Source organism: Podarcis raffonei, chromosome 3 (assembly GCF_027172205.1).
Source record: "Podarcis raffonei isolate rPodRaf1 chromosome 3, rPodRaf1.pri, whole genome shotgun sequence".
NCBI classification, from domain to species: domain Eukaryota; kingdom Metazoa; phylum Chordata; class Lepidosauria; order Squamata; family Lacertidae; genus Podarcis; species Podarcis raffonei.
In genome coordinates, this window is record NC_070604.1 from 76,243,553 (window position 1) to 76,265,374 (window position 21,822).

The window sequence follows — 21,822 nt, forward strand, 5'->3', positions numbered from 1 at the left end:
AACTTCCTGACAGTAAGAGTTTGCTGCCAAGTGGAATTTGCTGCCAAGGAGTGTGGTGGAGTCTCCTTCTTTGGAGGTCTTTAAGCAGAGGCTTGACAACCATATGTCAGGAGTGCTCTGATGGTGTTTCCTGCTTGGCAGGGGGTTGGACTCGATGGCCCTTGTGGTCTCTTCCAACTCTATGATTCTATGACTCTATGATTAATAATCAGATAGCTGGGCTCTGTTATTAGTGTATGTTTTCCTGCAGGGACCCTCTGTTGCAATTCATTCTAGCTTATATGATTATTATTGGCTTTTTTTGTCCTCCTGTTGTTCTTGCTCCCACAGCTGCCTAGCTGGGAATTGAGGGAAGCCCAATTGTGCAAGCAGAAGTCCTTGCACATGGCTTCCGCTGACAGTGCTTCTTAGGTGAATCCAGCCTAACATATTTTTAACAGCTCTTTTTAGTACTTCCTATGTTACATGCTTTTTGTATGCACCAGAGATATTTGAAGTGTACACCTAAAAATGCAAAAGCTGCAAAATCATTCCTATGAAATGGCCGTTAGTTTTGATAAAAGGGAGGTGGAGATTCTGTCTAGTTTATTCTTCCCTAAGAGTCTGAGAAAGAACAGAAATGGAGAGGACTATTCACTTCTCCACAGCAAGGAAGAATCCCCCCTCCAATTGCATGCATTGCCTTCAGTCTTCTAAGCTTGTGTTACACCTTTTTTTTTAAAGCCACAATCTACAAGAAAAGTCTAGTGCAAGTGCACCACACCAATATATGGTGCCATATCTATATATACACAGAGAGAAATTATAAAAAAGAACTCTGCAACAGGTGTATAAAAATGATTTCAAATCCCTTAAAAAATTGGATTGCAAGAATTTAAATTGCAAGGGATGATTGAAAGTGAAGATAGAAGCTCATTCTAACACTAACAAGCAGTGCTGCTTTACTGCTAATAAGAAAAGCCCAATGTTTTCGGTATCAAGGTTGTATAACAAGGAATATATAACTGAAATGTGGCACTAACATTCAACTGTGATTCCAAAATATTTTACTAAATGTGACTAACACCAATGGGATTACTGGGTTTCTTGGGCCTATCTGTTGGCTTTAGGCTGGATCAGAAACAGAACCCTCTTAGACTTTTGCATCACCTTATTCCCACCCAACGCTCACCTGTGGCCCATAAAGCTGTTGTGATTCACAGGAGCAAAATGGCTACCCAGCCATTTGGGAATCATGGCCATATGATGTATTTCCAAAGAAGTACTGAATAATAAGCATTATTATCTGTACAAGTTCTAAATTCAGACAAGGCTTAGGTCACAGTGAGCTGGGTCCATAAGATGTTAGGTGAGGTAGGCTTGATGCTGACCCTGCTAAATTAAAAACAACAACACAACCCTGGACAAAATTTGATAACTTTTAAACAAGAAATTCAATAAATAGAACAGCATTTGTCGCTACTTTCAGTATATCACAGTCATATAGAAGTATCTGAAAATTAAAGTAGTATAATAAAAAGAGCTACATCTTAACAGAAACCACCTTTGCTTGCAGGCTTAAGAGGGGAAATTACACATTTTCACGGGGTTGGTTGGATCCAAATGCTTCCTTCCTCCAATGGAAAGAACTTCCTGTAATGGCATGAGTTTTCCCCCCATCAGTGGAAGGAATCTTTCCAGACCATTCTGTCAGAGAAAGGGAACCTTTCTGTCCAACCCACTGGTATTCTTCCTTGCCAGTCTCAGTGTCTGTTTGCTACTTGCAAGACTGGAGGAAACAGGGATTGAAAGAAAAAGTTGGAATTGCATGGAAATGTTTAACTGGCGGTTCCCTCCATTTCTTCACCATGAGATTCCTAATTCTCCCACTTCTTAATCCTTCCCCAATAACTCTCCACTGTTATAGTACTCTCTGCATATCTGCATGGAAAGCTCATTTGAGTTGCATATGAAGTTCCACATTGAATCACAGAAACTATGATAGGGATGCATTTGGATCAATGCACATGAAATGCTTTTGTGTAGTAGTTCTAGGAATTGTGTGAAGCCCAATCACTGAATCCTTGCAGCAGTATAAGCATGATAATCACAAATTCAGTTGATGCATTAAATTCAGTTTCCATGTCAAATGCACACCCCTGTGCACCACAGATTTCCATGTAATATACCTGTATGAATAATAAATAATGACTAGAACTCCACATGTACGATGAGTGGAGGATGCCTACCATGAGGTTCTGAACAGTAAATGTCTGCATGCGATGGCATGCCTAGTCTCCATGGTTCTGAGGTGCTGCTTTTCAGGGCCACATTTGATTTCAGCAGAAGTGTCACAGCAATGTATTTTTACAATGCAATGTATGAGCTAGAATGCCATAGGCAACTCCCATTATCTCTGATGTTCAGAAATGTATGCTGGAGATAATGTGTTTTGCTAATTATTATACCCATGGACTCACATACTGCAGATGCAGATGCTGGGATGACTCCTGGCCCAATTTAACATCTGAACTAGCCAAGGTTTTCTTAAAAAATAAAAAATAAACAAATAAACCACATGCTACATATCAGTATGTCCCATATCTGAGGTGTCATTCAAGGCAGAAAGCTGGATTTGGAATGTATAAAATTCTTATACAGTCGTACCTTGGAAGTCGAACGGAATCCATTCCAGAAGTCCTTTCGACTTCCAAAACATTTGAAAACCAAAGCGCGGCTTCTGATTGGCTGCTCGGAAGCTGTGGAAGCCCCGTCGGACATTCAGCTTCCAAAATTAGTTCACAAACCAGAACAGGTTTGCAATGTTCGGGAGCCAAAACGTTCGGGAACTGAGCTGTTCGATTTCCAAGGTACAACTAAGGGCACATAATTATATCAGTGTTATAGCAGATGAACAGAATATTCTTGTGATATATCCATTTCTGATGTCCTTAATTTCAGACTGCCGGTCAGGGACTGGGTGTCTTTCCTGCTTCCCGGCAAAACATATTCCCTATGCATATAAAACTAGCATATCAGGGAGATGGTTTTAGGTAAGAGGTGAGGAAGGGGTAGTTCATCATATATTGCTCAACTACATCTCCCATCACCCCTGACCATTGGCCATAGTAGATAAGGCTAATGGGAGTCCAACAGCATTTAGAAGGTTACAGCCTGTTCTAGGCTAGAGTTTTACCTGGCTCTTTCTGTGGAAGACCATTTCAGCATTCCTCCCCAACTCCTGCAACACCACCTGCATCACCTGGGACTTCTGTTGGCATGTGTTGCTTTTTAACAGGAGGAGAGCATGCGTATTAGCCTAGATGCACATCTAAATGTACAAAGAGTGATAGCATCATTAGAAAGGTAAATAATTCGCAAAACAATACTCTGAAAGAACATATGGTGAAGTTACGTAAGAACTTGATTGATCAAGGCCTCATCTTCATCCAAACTAAAGTAATGGCTGCATGATGTTGATAATACTAACCATCTCATTACAGACTGGAACATTTGCTACCCTATGGCAGGATTTGAACAATATTTCCTTGCATCATAGATCATGGTTCATGAAACATGGAACAAGGACTGAGTGCTCCTTCCTCCACCTCTTGAAATCTGGCTTCAGTACTTAGTTCCTGGCTTGGTATTAAACCAGAGTCCTCTATTATGTCTGATCAGAGGCACTGTGACTTAGGACTCAGCTACATAAGTAAAAAAAAAGCATTATAAATGTGTTATAACACTGAGACACCAGATGGTGCTGTAGAGTTTGATTCTTTGGCAATGTGATTTCCCATTATGAGCTTTACAACACATTTTCCAGAAACGGTTTTTTTGATGTGTCTAGATCTAGCCTTAATCTCATAAACTAACCAGGTTTAGTATCCTAGTTAATTAATTCCGATTAACCCAGATCTCCCTGGTTCAGACGTAATTGGGAACTCTGGCTTAATGTCAAACCAATAATTAAGTGCTGAAGCTGGCATAAGGAGAGGAGGGGTAAAGAAAGAAGGAGTAGTCCACTTTGACCATCGTTTATGAAGCCAAGAAAATTTGTCTGAACCTGGCCACTAGACCTCATACTAAATACATATTTGCATTTAAAGTACATCAGGGATAGGTAACTATTGGGATCACAGAAGCAGCCTGGAGAGATTCATCCTTACTAAAATCATTCCTTTGAAGCTGCTCTTTGAGCTGGGAGCAACCCATCCACCCTGGCTACCAGTGAATAGCACCACATCAGCTAATTTTATTATTTTTTAAGTGTGCTAAATGCACAGAGACAGTTAATGTCACATCTAGTTTGGCCCTAAAAACGAAGTTGTTGCTACGTGCTGAGAGATTGACTCAGTTGGCATCTCAGAAAGCCATGAAACAACTTCAAAAAGGCTTTACTGCAATCCAACAAATACTTGTGGAAGAATATGTACGAGTGATAAGTTAAGCAAAGTCCATTTCGCTAGACTGGAAGAAGGAGGATATGAATGGTATATGGTTTAGCGGTTTTGTTAATTAAATCTTGTTGAATAATAGAATATTGACTAGAAAGGTGGAGTGGGGGACATAGGTAAAAGAAGAGGATCTAAAATCACATAAAGATGTTAAAGATTTATTATTATTTTACTGAGTAGATATGGGATCTCTGCTTTGTTCCCCAACATGTTCTTATCTGTGTTTTAATGAGTGAATCTCTTCCAGAGATCTGCTCTGTTTGCAAATCATTTGATTATATTCTCAACCACAAAGTCACAAATCATGAAGTTACATTAGTGCTGCATGAGCTTCAGTCAAGTGCTGCAAGCAGCTACACCATTGCAGAGGTCCGGTAGCACTACTCTGCAGCAATCAGTTTGAGGCCTGCAGCATATATTGCTTTAAAAATTAAGTCCTTGCTCACAGTGGAATCACTGAGAATTATGCTACTGACCTCAGTGGGATCACAAACAATTTCATTCCTGTTTCATCATGCCCAAATCTGGAGGATGCCTCAGAGGTCACTTAGTCCAAATCCCACCAGTGGGACTGGGTCCTTTATACCCAAACAGTACCTACAGTATTTGGACTGTTATCATCCACATTCAGAGACCAGAATGGAAAACAATAACAACAATGAATTTAATCCCAGTCTAATCAATGGTGATAAAGTACTTTTCACTTTCTGTGGCACGTGCCACATGAGTGGCTAAAGGAAAAATGGATGAAAAGGAAAATGAGGCATTTTTTGATATTAAAAAAATCCACTTATGTGATTGACTTTAGATGGGCAGACGAATCAGGTTTCACGCACTGCTAATGCACAGGAAATTTGGTGATGCAAGCACTCTCAGAAGGCTGTAACATTTTGAAAAGCATGTAGACAAAAAACAGTGTTAGGTTACTTAACTCTAATAACCAATTCTGATTTCGATCTAAATGACGAATGCTTTGTATATATTTATGCCAAAATCTATTTAGAAAGATTATAAAATCCAGCTCAGATTTACATAAGAGGAGCTCAGTTGCTCGGCAGCTTTGGTGGTCTGACAGTCTGAGGTACCTCGAGTCCTGTGTGCAGAGTCACCTGCGAGGAGAAAAAAACCGAAAAAAGACTTAGAACTGAAACTTGAAGATGAAGCAGGAAACCTTCAACTATAACATGAGTTTGATAGCATAGCAACCAGTCAGTGTGGAAGGGCTTCTCATCAGTTTAAAAAGAGAGTTCTGACCACCTGAAGTTGCCCTTTTGACAAATTAGAACTCCACACACACACACACACACACACACACACACACGTAGACAAAGGGAGCCAACATAATGGTTGGACTCCCAAATCCCATCAGCTCCCATCAGCTCCAGACAGCACAGCCAATGGTCAGGGAAGATGGCAGTTGTTAGCCTGTTATATGTGAAGAGAACCACTCTGACTACTGCTGTTCCAGGCAATTGATAAGTAGAAACATTTTGTGGAATACTTTCACAGCCTTAGTTAGCTATGCAGTCTCCATGCATTGTGTGGAGAAACTCCATAACCTCAGCCAGACCTAGGCAAAAAGGTATTGACTAGAGGAGCTCCCTAGCCTCAGGCCTGAAAATGCTGTGTGGGTCAGAAGTTAGTCTAAAGCAGCCTTTCTCAACTGGGGTTCCATGGAAACCTGTGAGAGGTCGCTAGGAGTTACCTCCTCTCAACTCTTTCCTGACACAACAATGAATGTCATTGGACAACATTGCTACCCCCTCACCCTTTTTGCACATGCATGCTTCTGTTCCCCCATGATTCACCCATGAAAATGGCAGGAAATATCTGTACAGTATGCAGGTATACAGCCCCACATTTCACTTTACTCCTGAGTTAATGGGGTTGCAAGCAGATTTTTTTCTGGAAGCAATTAACATGAAATTGAGTGCTAAACTCTCATTATATTCCACTAGATTTCTGGAAGAGTCTTTTATATCAGGGGTTGGCAAGGTTTACCTTGCCTGGGCTGGTTCACTCCAGTGGAAATCCCTCTGTGGGCAGGATCGCGCGTGGGGACTCGCCGAGTGGGCAGCTCGTTTTGGGGGCGGCTCGTAGGCAGGTTAAACTACCCACGTGGGCCGCTTGTGGCCCATGGGCCTTAGGTTGCTGACCCTTGTTTTATATCATGTGAAAGCTCAAATATAGTGTGGAAATTCGAAGTTAGGGAAGTGTCAGAGAAACAGAATACACTGCTTGTGTGAATGCAGCCCAAATGACCGCCTGCCCTGCCCACACCCAGAATCACCTCAGTTAAGGGGGATTTATACAGGATATATAAAGAGTGTCTGGTAGATCTTTATGTACAGTGGTACCTTGGTTGTAAAACTTAATCCGTTCAACTCCCAAAACTGTTCGAAAACCAAGGCACGGCTTCCAATTAGCTGCAGGAGCTTCCTGCATTCAATCAGAAGCCGTGGAAGCCACATCGGACGTTTGGCTTCCAAGAATGTTTAAAAAACGGAACACTTACTTCTGTGTTTTCAGCGTTTTGGAGCCAAAACATACGCATACCAAGGCATTCGAGAACCAATGCACGACTGTGTTGCCTTTAACTAATTAGATTTTCTTCATCCAAAACTTCTGGCTTTCATGTGGTTTGTGCCAGTCTACCAACAAATAATACTGTACTACTTGATTGGGCTATTTGGATAAAGGAAATTGTACCACACATTCTCTGATTTTGATTCTGGTTACTCCCAGACAACCTGGTGTGTTTTTTTAAATAGCTTTCATCCTGATTTGTTTGCACAAATTTGTGGGGAAGTTATATGACAGGGGCAGGTTTGCTGAAGAAAAGGATCAAATCTGCTTTAATTGTACAACCTAAGTTTGTCTATTTGCAGTTGAATGTGTCAGTAAGCAATTGAATCCCTACAGAAAAATGACCAGAGTTTGAAATGGCTCCAGCTTATACAGAAAGATGGATTTTGTCCTTGGCAATGTACATGAAATGTACATGGTGTGGAGTGAGAACAGAACCTGGGAGATCAGGACTCAAATCTCCACCCAGCCATGAAGCTCACTGGGTGACGGTGGGCCAGTCACAATCTCTTGGCCTAACCCACCTCAAAGAATTGTTATAGGGATAAAATGAGGAGGGGAAGAACTATGTATGCCACTAGGGACTCCTCTGAGGAAAGGTGGGATACAAAAGCAAATAAATAAATCTGTGGGAAAATAATTTTACCTGCACGTTTCGGTTGAGGCTTAATGCAGGCATGAAGACGCCCTCCACATTTTCAAATGCTGGAGGTCCCTGCTGTTGCCCATTTATGTAAAAGGTCAGGGTGTGCTTGTTGAGGTCCAGAAGAACTCCTACAGTTGCACCTTTTGAAACACCCCCTTCTGTTCTAAGGATCAGAGACAAAAATGCCTATGTTAGCTACATTACCTTGATGTATTGTACTTAATGCAGGAATCTCTTACGAAACCACAGGAAAAGAATGAAATAATCATTACTATTTGTAGAGTTGAACCCAAAAGAAATATTGGCCCACACTTACCAAATTTCCTAAATTTGAAATTGCTGAACTACAATTTTACAAGCAAATTTTACAAATGTTGATTTGCAGTGTTGGATATGACCCCACGTAACGCTATTTGGGTTTGAGGTTTGCAGGGCCGTCTTTAGCATATGTGCCACCGGGGTGTAAAGATCCGCCCAGCGCCCCCAAATTTAGTTTAGCCACCCCCAAATTAATTTTTATTGAGCTTTTTTGGGGAGGGGGGAAGCCAAAGTTGTTGACCTTTTAGGGGGGCGAACTCAAAGTTGTTTAGCTTTTTTGGGGGGGAATCGCTCACGTGTAACAGCAGTGCAGCGGAAAAAACTGCTTTTGTTTCCTGACTCGTTGGGAATATTTGATGCTACGGAGTAACGGAGCTACGGGGGGGGCGGGGACTTTCGCTCCATTGCTTTTCACTGTCGCTGATCAAAAGAGACCAGTATACAGTAGGTATACATTTGGTGCCCCCCCCCCCGAATTTGGCACCCGACTGCCCCGCACCCCTTGGGCCCCCGGGTAAAGACAGCCCTGGTGGTTTGTAAAACACTGTTGGTAGTTCAATTTCAACCCTTCATTTAAATGCAATGCAAGAAACTAATTTCAAATGCCAGGATTTCTAATTAAAGTTGATATATGTTTCCACGATCAACATTATCTGTATCAAGGGGGTAAAAAGTATAACGTTTTGTGAAAAGAAAATTCTACGCAACTAAGTCATATGTATGCTTTGTAAAATTTCAAATTTGTCTGAAAATGTATGTAAGCGGCAACGCTACAGAAATAGAAAAGGTCAATTTTAGGGCAACCACAGGGCACCATTCCCTAGAACAGCGTTCGAGCTGGGACAATCAACAGCTGCTCTTTGCTCAATCCCTGCTAGAAGAAGTTGTACCTGTGGCACATCTGCCTTCCTCAGAATTCTTAAAAATGAACCAAGGCCCTGTTCCCTTCTAAAAAAAGATCACTCCAATTTTGTGTTATATTAAACTAATAGAGGTATTTGTGTTGTTTCTGTTGTGCTTACTGTTATTATTATTAGTTTTTGATTGAAAGTAAACAGGGAAGAACTACATGCATATGTTTCCAACTGACCTGGCCATCATGAAAAGATGTTGCTTAAATGAAATAGGAATTCAAAGGCTATGAGACTAGCTCCTAGTAAATCTGTGTTTGTTACTAATAACTCTTGATAAGGTGACAGGAACAGCTGCTTAAACGGCAGGATCAAACTATGCTTATGGATTCAGCCAACTACTACATGCAAGACTGATTTGACATTACGGTAATGTGTTTTTCCTCAGGGAAGGTAGGCTAGCCCAACACTATAGCGTACAGAACCACTGAGCCAGAAATTCCCTGAATATGTGCATTGACCACACACACTTATGCTTTGTTAATGTCACTGGAGTTTTGCAACAGCATTACATCCTGACATGCAAGGCATAATCTTAGCATCAGTTTCAAGCAAATCTACAGCTACAGTGGCAGCAGCTCTCCAGGATTTCAGACTGGGAATCTCTGCCAGCCCTACCTGTAGATCAGGCATGGCCAAACTTGGCCCTCCAGATGTTTTGGGACTACAACTCCCATCATCCCTAGCTAATGGGACCAGTGGTCAGGTGGTGGGAATTGTACTCCCAAAACATCTGGAGGGCCAAGTTTGGTTAACCCTGCTGTAGATGCTGGGGAATTAACCCAGGATCTTCAGCATGTAAAGCAGATGCTCTACTACTGAGGTATGGCTTTTCACTCTTCAATGGATACAGGAGAGTGAAGAAAACAACACACTTAACTGTTGGAACAGTTATGCATAACATCATTATAAAAAGAGGAGAGGACCACAGTAAGAAACTAAGCAAACAATGGGTTGGAAAGGCATAGTTAAAGGGTGAGTATTATGTCATTAGATCAGTTTAAACCAAACTATTGCGTAGTACTGAAGTCCTGCAAGGATGCACCTTAATTGTTTGACATTTTTTATTATTGTCTTCCTTGAACAAATAAATAAATTAAGAGAGGTGGGGGGGAGGGAAAAGTACCATTGAATAAGCAGGACTCCAGCCATGCTTCTCAGTCTCCAAACCCTTATTCATAACACTAAGTCCTAGGGGATTGTGCAATGTTTATGGTAAATTACTATGATCACAAGGGAGGATGTTAAGACTACTTTCCATTAGCATAAGAGGGAATGTGAAGTAATAATTATATCAGGATTAAGAGATTGTGAAACAAGTATTGTAAACTACTATAATTAACATTGGTGCATTGGTTCTTTTGTGAAATATCATTGTAGTTATATTCTTTGGTTGAAATATCAGGTGATAAAGTTTACCAATGTGATGAATGGTGAAACATTAATTTTAATGAGCACACATGTCAAATACATTTTGATCTTCAGTGGTTTCAATTTTTTTCAATTAAGTGACAATGGTTTTGATCTTAAGTTTATTTAGTAAAGTTTACAGGGGGTAGTTTTCTGCCCCCTCTTGCCACCTGATGCTGTGGAAAAGCAACTTGTTAGAGTCTGGAACCTCCCTCAACAACATGGGATAGGACAGGGAGGTCTACTGGAAAGGGGGCGGATTCACCCAAAATTGGACAGAACCTTGTTAAGGAAGTCAACAAGATAAAAAATCCTACAGTTTTGCCATTTGTATTTCTGTATGACATTGTACTGACAGTTCAGAATCCTTTGATAATAGATTTATTAATAGCAGTAAAAACTGTAAGTAACAAAAACTGATTAATACCAAATACTCCCACCATAAAGTAGTGGCTGGCAAAGGTAGGACAAACCACTCAGCTGTCTAGAGTGGGTGAAACTGTCGGACTGAAAGATTGTAAATAATTGGGGGGGGGGGTGCTAAGAGCATCCCATGGCTGCTAGAAGCAAAAATTATGGTCTTGACATTAATGTACTTAGTTACTTCTGTCTGATCACAGTTTTGTGATATTCTGTAATTTATCTTGAGTAAAGGCAATAGCACTTAATTTGTATATTTATATTTATAAATATAAATATTTATAATAATATAATATAATATAATATAATATAATATAATATAATATAATATAACATAACATAACATAACATAACATAACATAACATAATTGGAGTCTCCTTCTTTGGAGGTCTTTAAGCAGAGGCTTGACAACCATATGTCAGGAGTGCTCTGATGGTGTTTCCTGCTTGGCAGGGGGTTGGACTCGATGGCCCTTGTGGTCTCTTCCAACTCTATGATTCTATGATTCTATGATTCTATAACATAACATAACATAATACAATAATTTTAAAATGAATAATAATCTGAAAAAGGTATTTCCTTTCTGTGTCCTCCACAGAATAGATTTTATTAAGCTTTGGTGATATTTCATAAAATAGATTTGGTGAGATTTCATAAAATAGATTGTGTGCCTATAATCCAGTATGCCTGAGAATACATTAATAAAGTAGGTTTCTAGGGCAATGAGTGAGTGCTGCCATTTTGTCGCAACACAACATGGCCTGAAATCAACACAGTGTTCTAAATTTAGTAGAGATTAACATTTTTTCCTCTTTAAATCTAATCAGGGTTTTAAAGGGGCAGATATCTGAGCCTTTGATGTGTATTGTTTTTGGGGAAACATTACTCTCAGCAGGTTTAAAATTATTCTGATAAAAGAAATGGAAACATGCTCATTGTCTTTAGGAACTTTTGAGCAGATCTCAAGCCTCCAATCTCAAGAAGATTGGAGAAGATCAGTCTACATCCCAATCCCAAAGAAGGGCAGTGCGAAAGAATGCTCCAACTACCGCACAATTGCACTCATTTCACATGCTAGCAAGGTTATGCTTAAAATTCTACAAGGAAGGCTCAAGCAGTATGTGGATCGAGAACTCCCAGAAGTGCAAGCTGGATTTAGAAGAGGCAGAGGAACCAGAGACCAAATTGCAAACATGCGCTGGATTATGGAGAAAGCTAGAGAGTTCCAGAAAGACATCTACTTCTGCTTCATTGACTATGCAAAAGCCTTTGACTGTGTTTACCACAGCAAACTATGGCAAGTTCTTAAAGAAATGGGAGTGCCTGATCACCTCATCTGTCTCCTGAGAAATCTCTATGTGGGACAAGAAGCTACAGTTAGAACTGGATATGGAACAACTGATTGGTTCAAAATTGGGAAAGGAGTACGACAAGGCTGTATTTTGTCTCCCTGCTTATTTAATTTATATGCAGAATACATCATGCGAAAGGCTGGGCTGGATGAATCCCAAGCTGGAATTAAGATTGCCGGAAGAAATATCAACAACCTCAGATATGCAGATGACACAACCTTGATGGCAGAAAGTGAGGAGGAATTAAAAAACCTTTTAATGAGGGTGAAAGAGGAGAGTGCAAAATATGGTCTGAAGCTCAACATCAAAAAAACGAAGATCATGGCCACTGGTCCCATCACCTCCTGGCAAATAGAAGGGGACGAAATGGAGGCAGTGAGAGATTTTACTTTCTTGGGCTCCATGATCACTGCAGATGGTGACAGTAGCCACGAAATTAAAAGACGCCTGCTTCTTGGGAGAAGGGCAATGACAGGCCTAGACAGCATCTTCAGAAGTAGAGACGTCACCTTGCCAACAAAGGTCTGTATAGTTAAAGCCATGGTTTTCCCAGTAGTGATGTATGGAAGTGAGAGCTGGACCATAAAGGCTGATCGCCGAAGAATTGATGCTTTTGAATTATGGTGCTGGAGAAGACTCTTGAGAGTCCCATGGACTGCAAGAAGATCAAACGCATCCATTCTTAAGGAAATCAGCCCTGAGTGCTCACTGGAAGGACAGATCGTGAAGCTGAGGCTCCAGTACTTTGTTGTTTTTTTAAAAAAGTTATTTATTAAAATTTTCAAAATTAATACAGTAAGAATATAAAAAGTCAAAAAGAAAAAGGAAAAAAAATACAAAAAAACAGAAAAAAGATACATAAAAATTAAAAACACATTAAGTTCACCAAAATTTACTTTCATTGACATATTTTCCCGACCTCCTCATACCTCCCCTTTTTGTATTCCAATTCAAATTATTGATTCAGCAAATCCTCAACCATAATTCTTAACCTAATAAATTAACATGTTATTATTTTACTTTTACTCTTTCATCCATTTCCTCAATTTATTTTTGCTAACCTTATTTTCCTTTAATTTAGTTCATTTTTTTTAAAAAAACCCAATTTTACCTTATCCAAACTTAAACATCAATACTTATACATCAATATATATTCTTAAAACATTCTTTCTAAAGTCAACCCAAATTCCCTTCCACGAATTTCCCAAATTTCATAAACATTACAAAAACAAAAATAAAAGCAAAACACATTATACTTATGTACCCTTTGGATTCCCAAACCCCACCCCACCCCTTTCCCGGTTCCAGTCCCCAACAAATGTCCATCAGTCTTAATCTAATATTTAGCCTGGAGATCTCACATCCGAGGCTCTTAATTCTCTCTCAATTCCTCTCTGCTGGTTTTTTTTGATAGTCCTTAAAATTAAACACCAACTCTCGGAGAAGCTCTGGCCCTTCAGGATCCATGTTTCTTTCAACCAGTCCTCCATACTTAAAGGTGGAACCCAAATCTTGTTTCTTACTCCTTTCAAGTCCAAATATCCCCAAGGCTCCAACCTCCACCTTGAGCAAATTTATAATCCTTAGGTCTTCGGATCTCCACATAAGGAGATCTTTCCTTTCTTCAATCTCCAATTCAGGCCAGATTTTCCACATCAAATTCTTATTTTTCTTCATTACCATCATGTCAGGCCTCAAGTCCTCCTTCATCATCTGCAGCTCTTCAGGGACAACATATGTCTCCTTCTCCAAATTCTCAAAGTTGTCAATTTTCTCTTTCTGTTCAGTTGAATAAACTTCCAGATTCAACTCCTTATCAGTTTCAATGATATTGTTTACAGTTGAGTCCAGAGTTGTAACATTTATAGCCAAAACATCAATTTGGCCTTGCAACTTTCCCAAGAGAACAAAGACTCTGTCCAATTCAGCCTGAATTCTCCCTTCTCCAGCCATTCTTGTAATGTCCCAAATCCCCCTCTAGAGGGATTTTGGTTTCTTAGTGTTCATTCCAATCCAAGTCCAAAAATCCAGCTAGTTTGTATCAGTTCTTCCTTATTTTCAACAAATTGTAACATATATAACCAGCAGAAGCAACAGAAACAAAGTTCTCTTTTTCCGTTTTGACAGCTACTTTGACAGCTGTCAAACTCTTTAGTACGTCATCAACAGGCTCTCTCGTGGAACACTCCCGGGTCCAGGAGGGTGGCACTGCGGTTCCCAAAATTAGCTCTTTATCCTCCAGCAAAATTTCTTATACTGCCAAATCGTGAAATTAAAGTCTTTTACCAAAGAAGGAAAGAAGAAAAGGTTCTCTCGACCTTAGTTAGCAGGTCTTTGCTTTAACTTGTTTACAAGACGGGGAGGCAGACTTCCTTTTTACACCTTCCCCGATCGTGCCTAATTCTTAAAAGCAAAATTTTCTTTACAGTACCAATTTCCATAGTACTCACGGGTTGTTACTTTTAGAGTCCAATTGTTCAAAAGAAGAAGTCAGCGTTCTCCGACCATGGCAATGCGGCTTCACTCTGCAGGAGAAGCAGTCGACTCTCCGTACCACACCGCTCACCCCGTCCCCCGTTCCGAAGCCTTTAAAAAGGCTCCTTCGCAGGTCGGGGGGGCGCAAATGGTGCCCGCCGAGTCACCAGGTTCACAGGCTTCACCGCCTGTGATTTTTATGGGTCCCCGCGTCGCCGCAGCGGCAAGACCCGATCCTGCAGAGCCGATTCCCTCCGGAGCTCAGAGGGAATCCGCCATTAGTCGATGGCGCTAACCCGGAAGTCCAGTACTTTGGCCACCTCATGAGAAGAGAAGAATCCCTGGAGAAGACACTGATGCTGGGAAAGATGGAGGGCACAAGGAGAAGGGGGCGACAGAGGACGAGATGGTTGGATAGTGTTTTCGAGGTTACCAGCATGAGTTTGACCAAACTGCGGGAGGTAGTGGAGGACAGAGGTGCCTGGTGTGCTGTGGTCCATGGGGTCACGAAGAGTCGGACACGACTAAACGACTAAACAACAACAACAACAAACCTATTTTTCCATCCTATAAATGGGTTGCAAACTGATTAGAAACCCTTCAACCCATTCATCCTACTTTCTCTTCAGTATTTGTGACCTTGCTATGCCAGTGTAATATGCAATATGCAGGTTGTCTAAAATAAATGCAATTACGGTAATCTATCTGTTCCTGAGCTGTGGATCATAAGTCTTGGGCTCACAAAAGAAGGGACCAAGATGGCGTTTCATTTCCACCTCACACGTTAAACATATGTTAAAGCTCTGGATCCAGTGGAATTCCATTCCTGAAATATAGAATCAGCACTCCAGGGCTAGTAGAGGGGGGGGGGGAGGCTGGAGTTAATCATAGCTAAGCTGCTTGGCTCAACAACGAGGAAATGGATAATAGACAGGATTTGACAGAATGGTAAGGATCCCCAAGCAAGCTTTATTGATTAATCTTTTTTGTGTGTACTGTGGACAGAGAAGCTGGACAAGGGCTTGGGTTTGGTGAAATCAAAGTCTTTTATCAGGCTGCTGGTGTAGCATAGTGCTCAGGAAAGTGAACTACAAGTCTAGGAGACCCTGGCTTGATTCTCATCTCTGCCATAAATTCACTAGATGGCCTTAGAAAAACCAATTTCCCGCAGTCTTAAGTACTATCATCTGCAATATAGGGGGGTGATAGCACTAACCTTAGAGGGTTGTAGTAAGGACTGCAACTAGATAATCTATGTGACGGCCATAGAATACTTGAAAGTGCCACATTTAAATGTTAAATATGAGCTGCTGCTGCTGCTGCTGCTGTTGTTCAGCAGGGCTATCCTTATTTCCTACCTTTACATCAATTTTTCATTCTGTTCTAAGAAAATGTTAAGTGATTCACAGTTTCTCCATTCAAATCTTAGGTGTCACATTATTTTCTCCACATTTTAAAATGGGCATAGCGAAGATGGATAAAATCCCAGCATGCAGCAGGAAAGATAAAAAAAAACCTTATTGAGAAGATTGCCACAGGAAGTGTTTAAATTAGTGAAGCCCTAATTCAGACACTGCACTGAAAAGCTTCTCCTGTAGCAGGATCTAGCAATGGTCTCTGATCCATCTGTGGGTGGGATGTTTTTAATGGATTTCTCATTCTTCTTGGTTTAAATGTCTCTACTCTATGTGGGGTTTATTGACTATTTGTTTGGTTGTAGGTCACTTTGGGTTGCCCTGGGCAAGATAAAGCAACTGACCATTTTAATAAATAAACAAAGAAACAATGCCTGAATCTCGCTGCAGATTTTACCACCATTGAGAGCCTTTCTTTGACTCTTTATAGCAGCACAAGCAAAATTGTACCTTGACATCTGTGCAGATAGTCATAACACACATGGATGTATGTGTGGTGTACGCATGTTCAGGAACACAGATGTTGACCACACCCCCTTGCCATGCTCAGTCTCCATGCATTGGGCAACCACTCTAATCAGGGAGTGGTTATGTGCATCCATGCCAACATGTGCAGGCTCTGAATTTATAGTTCATGCCCTCAATTTGCCAAGGATACAAATTGTGTGTACATAGCCTATGCACTTTTATGCAAATGTCATCTCCAAATAAGAGAGTCAGGCTTGTGAGGTGGGGAGGCCAACAGATATGTTTCTGCCACACACACAAGGCCTCACTTGCCCAGCTGCTTTCCCTGCTTAGGTATAACATGCAAACCAACATTTATTGTAAAGAGAATAATATATAGCCTTTATAATGATCTTCAAATATCTGAAAGTTTCCAGAACTAAGATGGAGCACAGTTTTTCCACTGGCACAGAAATTAGTAGCCAATTTACACAACGCCTATAAATATGGGTTGGCTCAGTCTATGTAGCAGTTCAGATTCTGAGGAAATCATCACCAGGTTGCTTCACCATGTGCCCTTTCCTCATAGGGGAGTCGCTCCATCCCATTAATCAACTGGATAGCCATCTTTTGAACCTTTTCCAACTTTACAATACAGTGGAACCTTGGTTCCCAAACTTACCGTAATCCATTCCAGGAGTCCGTTCGACTCCCAAAACGGTTCAGGAACCAAGGTGAGGCTTCTGATTGGCTGCAGGAGCTTCTTGCGGCCAATTGGAAGCCACAGAAGCCACATTGGATGTTTGGCTTCCAAAAAAAAATTTTCATTTGGGAGCGGGAATGTTCGGCTCCCAAGGGGTTTGGGAGCTGAGGTTCCACTGGATCTTTTTTGTGGTGAGGTGAGGTGAAGTGACCAGAAATGTATTCAGTATTCCAAATGTATAATGCAATTTTCACTATTATGCACATTTATACATACATTTTACCCTGGTATATGCATTTTTGAGTACATTATTTTGCTGGAGAACTGCATTGGAAAATCTAGAGAAGTGCAGATTTCAAAGGATGACTGTGTTTCAGTTCATGTATTCTTTCAGAAACTGTGAATTAGGCAAGTTTGTGTTTAAGTGAGAAATGAATCAGATTTCTGCCCCATCCACACTTCCAAAATTAGAGCTTGGTTGAAGAGAAAAATGATTGGAGTAGAGGCTGTCTTGAGGTGATATTTTGGTGGGGAAGTTTAGTACACGCCACTTGGGTGTCCTTATTGTCAGTCTCCTCTCCATTCGCTGATTTATATGTGATTGAAGCAGGCCCAGGTTTAAATTAAGTGGCTGCTCATATTGCATCTAGCTTGGTCCATAGATGCCATAAAAAATAATGAAGTTATAATGTCAACAAATGTCAACAGAACTACACAGCAATAAGCTTCTGATTTATGGGGAAAGTTTGCAATGTCTAGAATTGAAATGCTGGAAGGGTTCCCAAAAGCCCTCTCTCTTGAGAAGTGACTTCCTGAGGGGGGAAAGTTCCACATGCACATGAGAAAATGTCCTTGGATGCTTACCGATTGGTGTGAGAATTGCAGTGCATGAACCAGCTGCGGTTGTTGTCAACGTACATAGCCCATGCCTTGTCATCCTTTCCTAGCATCATGTCCTTGACGACGTTGATTCTAGCAATTCCAAAGGCTGGATCTGGATGGTTATCGTAACGGTCTACATGCAGTTCCCAATAGTGGATCCCCTTTGAGAAAGCTGCTGTGCCCAGGATGACGCGGTCATCATAGCTACTGCAAGTAGCAGTCTGGTTGTCATTTGAAAGGACTATGTCCCGATGGGCTGAAGAGGGATCAAATGTAAACCAGGCCACTATTGAGAAAGAAAGTGTAGACGGATTAGGAGGATGCCACAAAAGCCACTGGTTTGTTACACCCTATCTTGGAAAAGTAGCACTGGATTAGCAGGTGAAGAAGACAGATTGTGGCCTGGCTACCCTGAGTTCCATGATGGAAGACAGGTAGGATACAAATGTACTAAGTCCGAGGGACTCTTTTCCTTCTGGGAAACCTTCCAGGGCCACATGCCACTGGTAGTTTGAGTCAATGGCAAAAGAGGGCAGAGCAACAGAGCATACGCCTCAACTGTCCCACTTTAAGTGGGACATCCTGGTATTACAGAAACCATCCCAGCTTCTGACTCTATCCTGGGTTGTCCCGTTTGACTCCCACGAGAGTGCAGCCCCAAAAGACACCCATTCTGGGAAGCTGGGTTCTCGCACAAGTCACCTGGCTCCCGTTGAGAGTGGGGCCCCCCAAAGACATGTGTTTTGGGGGACTGCAGCCCCCAAAGTCGTGTGTTCCAATTTTTCCTCTGTGGCACGTTGGACGGTATGACAAAGTGCACTTTTGCACTGGAGTCTAGTTCTTACACAGACCTCTCTTTATCCTCTATCCAGGCAAGCAAGAAGCAGGATCAAAATCCAGTTTTGCTGCCAGGCAAAAAGGAGGGGGTGCAAAGCAGGGGAGGGGAGAGGGGTGGTCTGGGGAGAGGAGCTGTGTCTGAGGGTGTCTTTGGGAGAGTCCCAAAGGCCAGGTAGACAAGTCCAGGGGGCACCTTTGGCTCCTAGGCCTGAGGATCCCTATCCCTGCAGTAAATAAATAAATCACATTTAATTTCCATTGATTCCAGTAACTGAGAGTTTAGGATGTTATGCTGAAGTCCATACAGACAACCAATCTATGCAATTATATACTTCTTTACCTCAACATAACTTGGTCTCTTTTATCACCTTCGTCAAGTGATAAGGAGAATTTTTATTACACATCAACTGCCAATGTATGGTAATATGCATGATAATATGTACAACAAAATAGTTCCTTGTATTTATTAATTTATTGCATTTATATCCCACCTCCCCACCCCCCAGGAGCAAATCTAGTGATGAAAATGTGTGACATTACATGACATCATTGTGTAATATTGCATGACATCATTGTGCTGCAGATTTCCCTATTCTTACTCTGATTTCATTGGCTGGTTCTTGTGAAGCCACAGAAATTCACAATGTGGTAGCTTCCTTCTGTATCACTACCAGAAAGAATTAAGAGTTAAGGCTTCTGTTTCTGGCAGCAGCCACACATCTGCTAGAATGTCTAATTCTAGCCTTAGCAACTAGATTTGTTGTATGACACTGAACATCCCAGTTGAGCTACATAAATAACAAATAGGCAAATCTTCATCTTCTCACAATCCAAAATTGTTCATCTTGGAATTTAGCTGCAACTTATCCCTTCGCTCAGGCTTGCATATTTTGCTCTATCCGTGGCCAGGTTGATTACAAATTATGATCCTCTGAAGACTTTTTTTAAAAAGAAAAGAGATTCTTGGGAACAAATGGTTTTTCCTGACATAGTTTGGCAACATGAATATGAAGAGAGGATGAGATTAACATGTGTTTTGTGATTCATGACAGTTAAGTATCATTAATCAATATTAATTTCTTCAGTTGCCCATATGGATAGCAAGTGTAATTACAGAGAACCGAAGCCTGAATTAACATCCATATTTTATAAGACATTGCTAGGAAATTATTTCCACAGAGAGAAAATGTAATTAAGCTCTGGAATTCATCATTGATATATAATTAGGGAAAGGGGGCTGTAAAAGCAATGGACATCTCCATTTTCTACAGAAGTAGCTTCTAGCTTTTAGGTGCCAATAGTTCAAGGGTCTATGTACAGTTTTCAGTTCCATAAACTTCATCACCTTTCTAGTTTCACAGGACCACTTTTTCCCTCACCCTGTTTCAAATGTTGTTAAATATTAAGAGTTTAAAGGATTAGTTAATAAGGTAGTAAAATCAACTGATTTCCCACAATGAAACATGGATTTATTTATTTATATATTTTTTTAAAAACCCACACACAATATTTTCTACAAACTATGTGTGTGCCACACAATACTCCTTTTCTCACTAACCCTGAGTGGGCTACTTTGACAGGTGGGTGGGGCTGCCACCTATCAATCGCATGGTGTCATATGACTTCACATGACAATTTCAAAAGAAGAATCAGCAACACACTATGAAATTGAACAAAAATATTCATCTGTAGGTGCTGCTTGAACAAGCTGCATCTTGAAAACAAACAAAATGATGAAAAGAAGAATCTACACTGTTCCTGATTTTTCCTTTCCAGTTCTAATTCAATGCTTTTTGAATTTGATGCTTTTTCTGTTGTTTAATGATGGTTAAAAAGTTCAAAGATTTACTGAGATTTAGTTCAATCAATATTTTAGTCTGGCCCTGGACATATTCAAAGCATTAAATGTGGGATAACCAACCTAATATACACGATACGCTTAAATCTAATTAACACATGAAGGGGTTAATGCTATATGCCCTGCCAGGCTTTGTTCGGTCACTCTACCTCTCCTTGGGAGGAAGGTAATCAAGCCTATTGTTGTATTTCATTCTACCAGTAAAACATGTAAAGAGGTGTGAGCTGGTTGCTCCAAGCTCTGACTGCATTATTGTGTTCCTACTGTAACTTGGCCAAGATTCACTGCCTGTGTTTTCTGAATGCTGTATGGAAAAACAGATGAATTTGACCTTTGGAGAGTTTGTAAGTAAACCATCTAAACTTATCAAACATGTGATCTTCTTCTATGCTGGGAAGTGGGGAACTTCGGAAGAGGGGAGTTTTAGAACTCACGAGGATATATTTTAAAGGTCTAACAGCCAATATTTCCATGCTTTCCTTTGCTGCATATTTTGTGATTTTAAATCCCTGCTGGGTTTCTTTCACTAAAGAGTACTGGGCAGAATCTCAAAGGTACCAGAAACTACCAGAATCTCAAAGGTTCCATAGATTTTAGACAAAGAGAAATCTTTAGAAGTAACTTTATATATCTTTAAAGTTACTCACCATCAGAAGTCTGTAAAACAACAGTCTTGCTATAAGGGCCCACTCCTGATGAATTAAAGGCTTTGACTCTTGCATTGTATGTACTGTTGAAATGAAGGCCATCAATAGTGCATAGGGTCTCCTTACCAACATACACTTCCTAGACAAGGAGAAAGGCAGCAACTGAGTTCACCAAATTCTTTTTAACCTGGGATCTTTCCTAATAAGACCCTTCAAAGTAACCCGCATGTAATTTCTTGTTGCAAAACAATTAATCTCAGCAATGTTGCGACCATGCAAGGAGAATTTGCAGTACTAGGGGGCTTGCCCCTGCTTGCACCACTTGCCAGTCCAATCTCCCTCTCTCCCTAAGCCCCATCCCCTTAGATTAGGGAAGGGAATCTTTTATTTGGTTTCATGGACCCCATCATTATCTGGATTGGCTATCTGATTGGTGCCTAAAAACAGATAATGATCGCACCCTGGCAAGACATTCCAC

General features: G+C 40.8%; 1 protein-coding gene across 3 annotated transcripts in view; it reads right to left on the bottom strand.

Moving 5' to 3' along the window:
• Positions 1-5,064: 5,064 nt before the first annotated feature.
• TRIM67 (tripartite motif containing 67) overlaps positions 5,065-21,822 on the bottom strand; it is a 36,792-nt gene continuing 20,034 nt past the window's right edge. For all 3 annotated transcript variants that reach the window (XM_053382472.1, XM_053382473.1, XM_053382474.1), the window contains exons 7-10: positions 21,345-21,483; positions 17,985-18,288; positions 7,669-7,831; positions 5,065-5,545 (exon numbers count right to left, since the gene is read on the bottom strand). In XM_053382472.1, the coding sequence (XP_053238447.1) occupies positions 5,480-5,545; positions 7,669-7,831; positions 17,985-18,288; positions 21,345-21,483 (672 nt within the window). In that variant the 3' untranslated portion in view covers positions 5,065-5,479. The remainder of the gene's footprint in view (positions 5,546-7,668; positions 7,832-17,984; positions 18,289-21,344; positions 21,484-21,822) is intronic.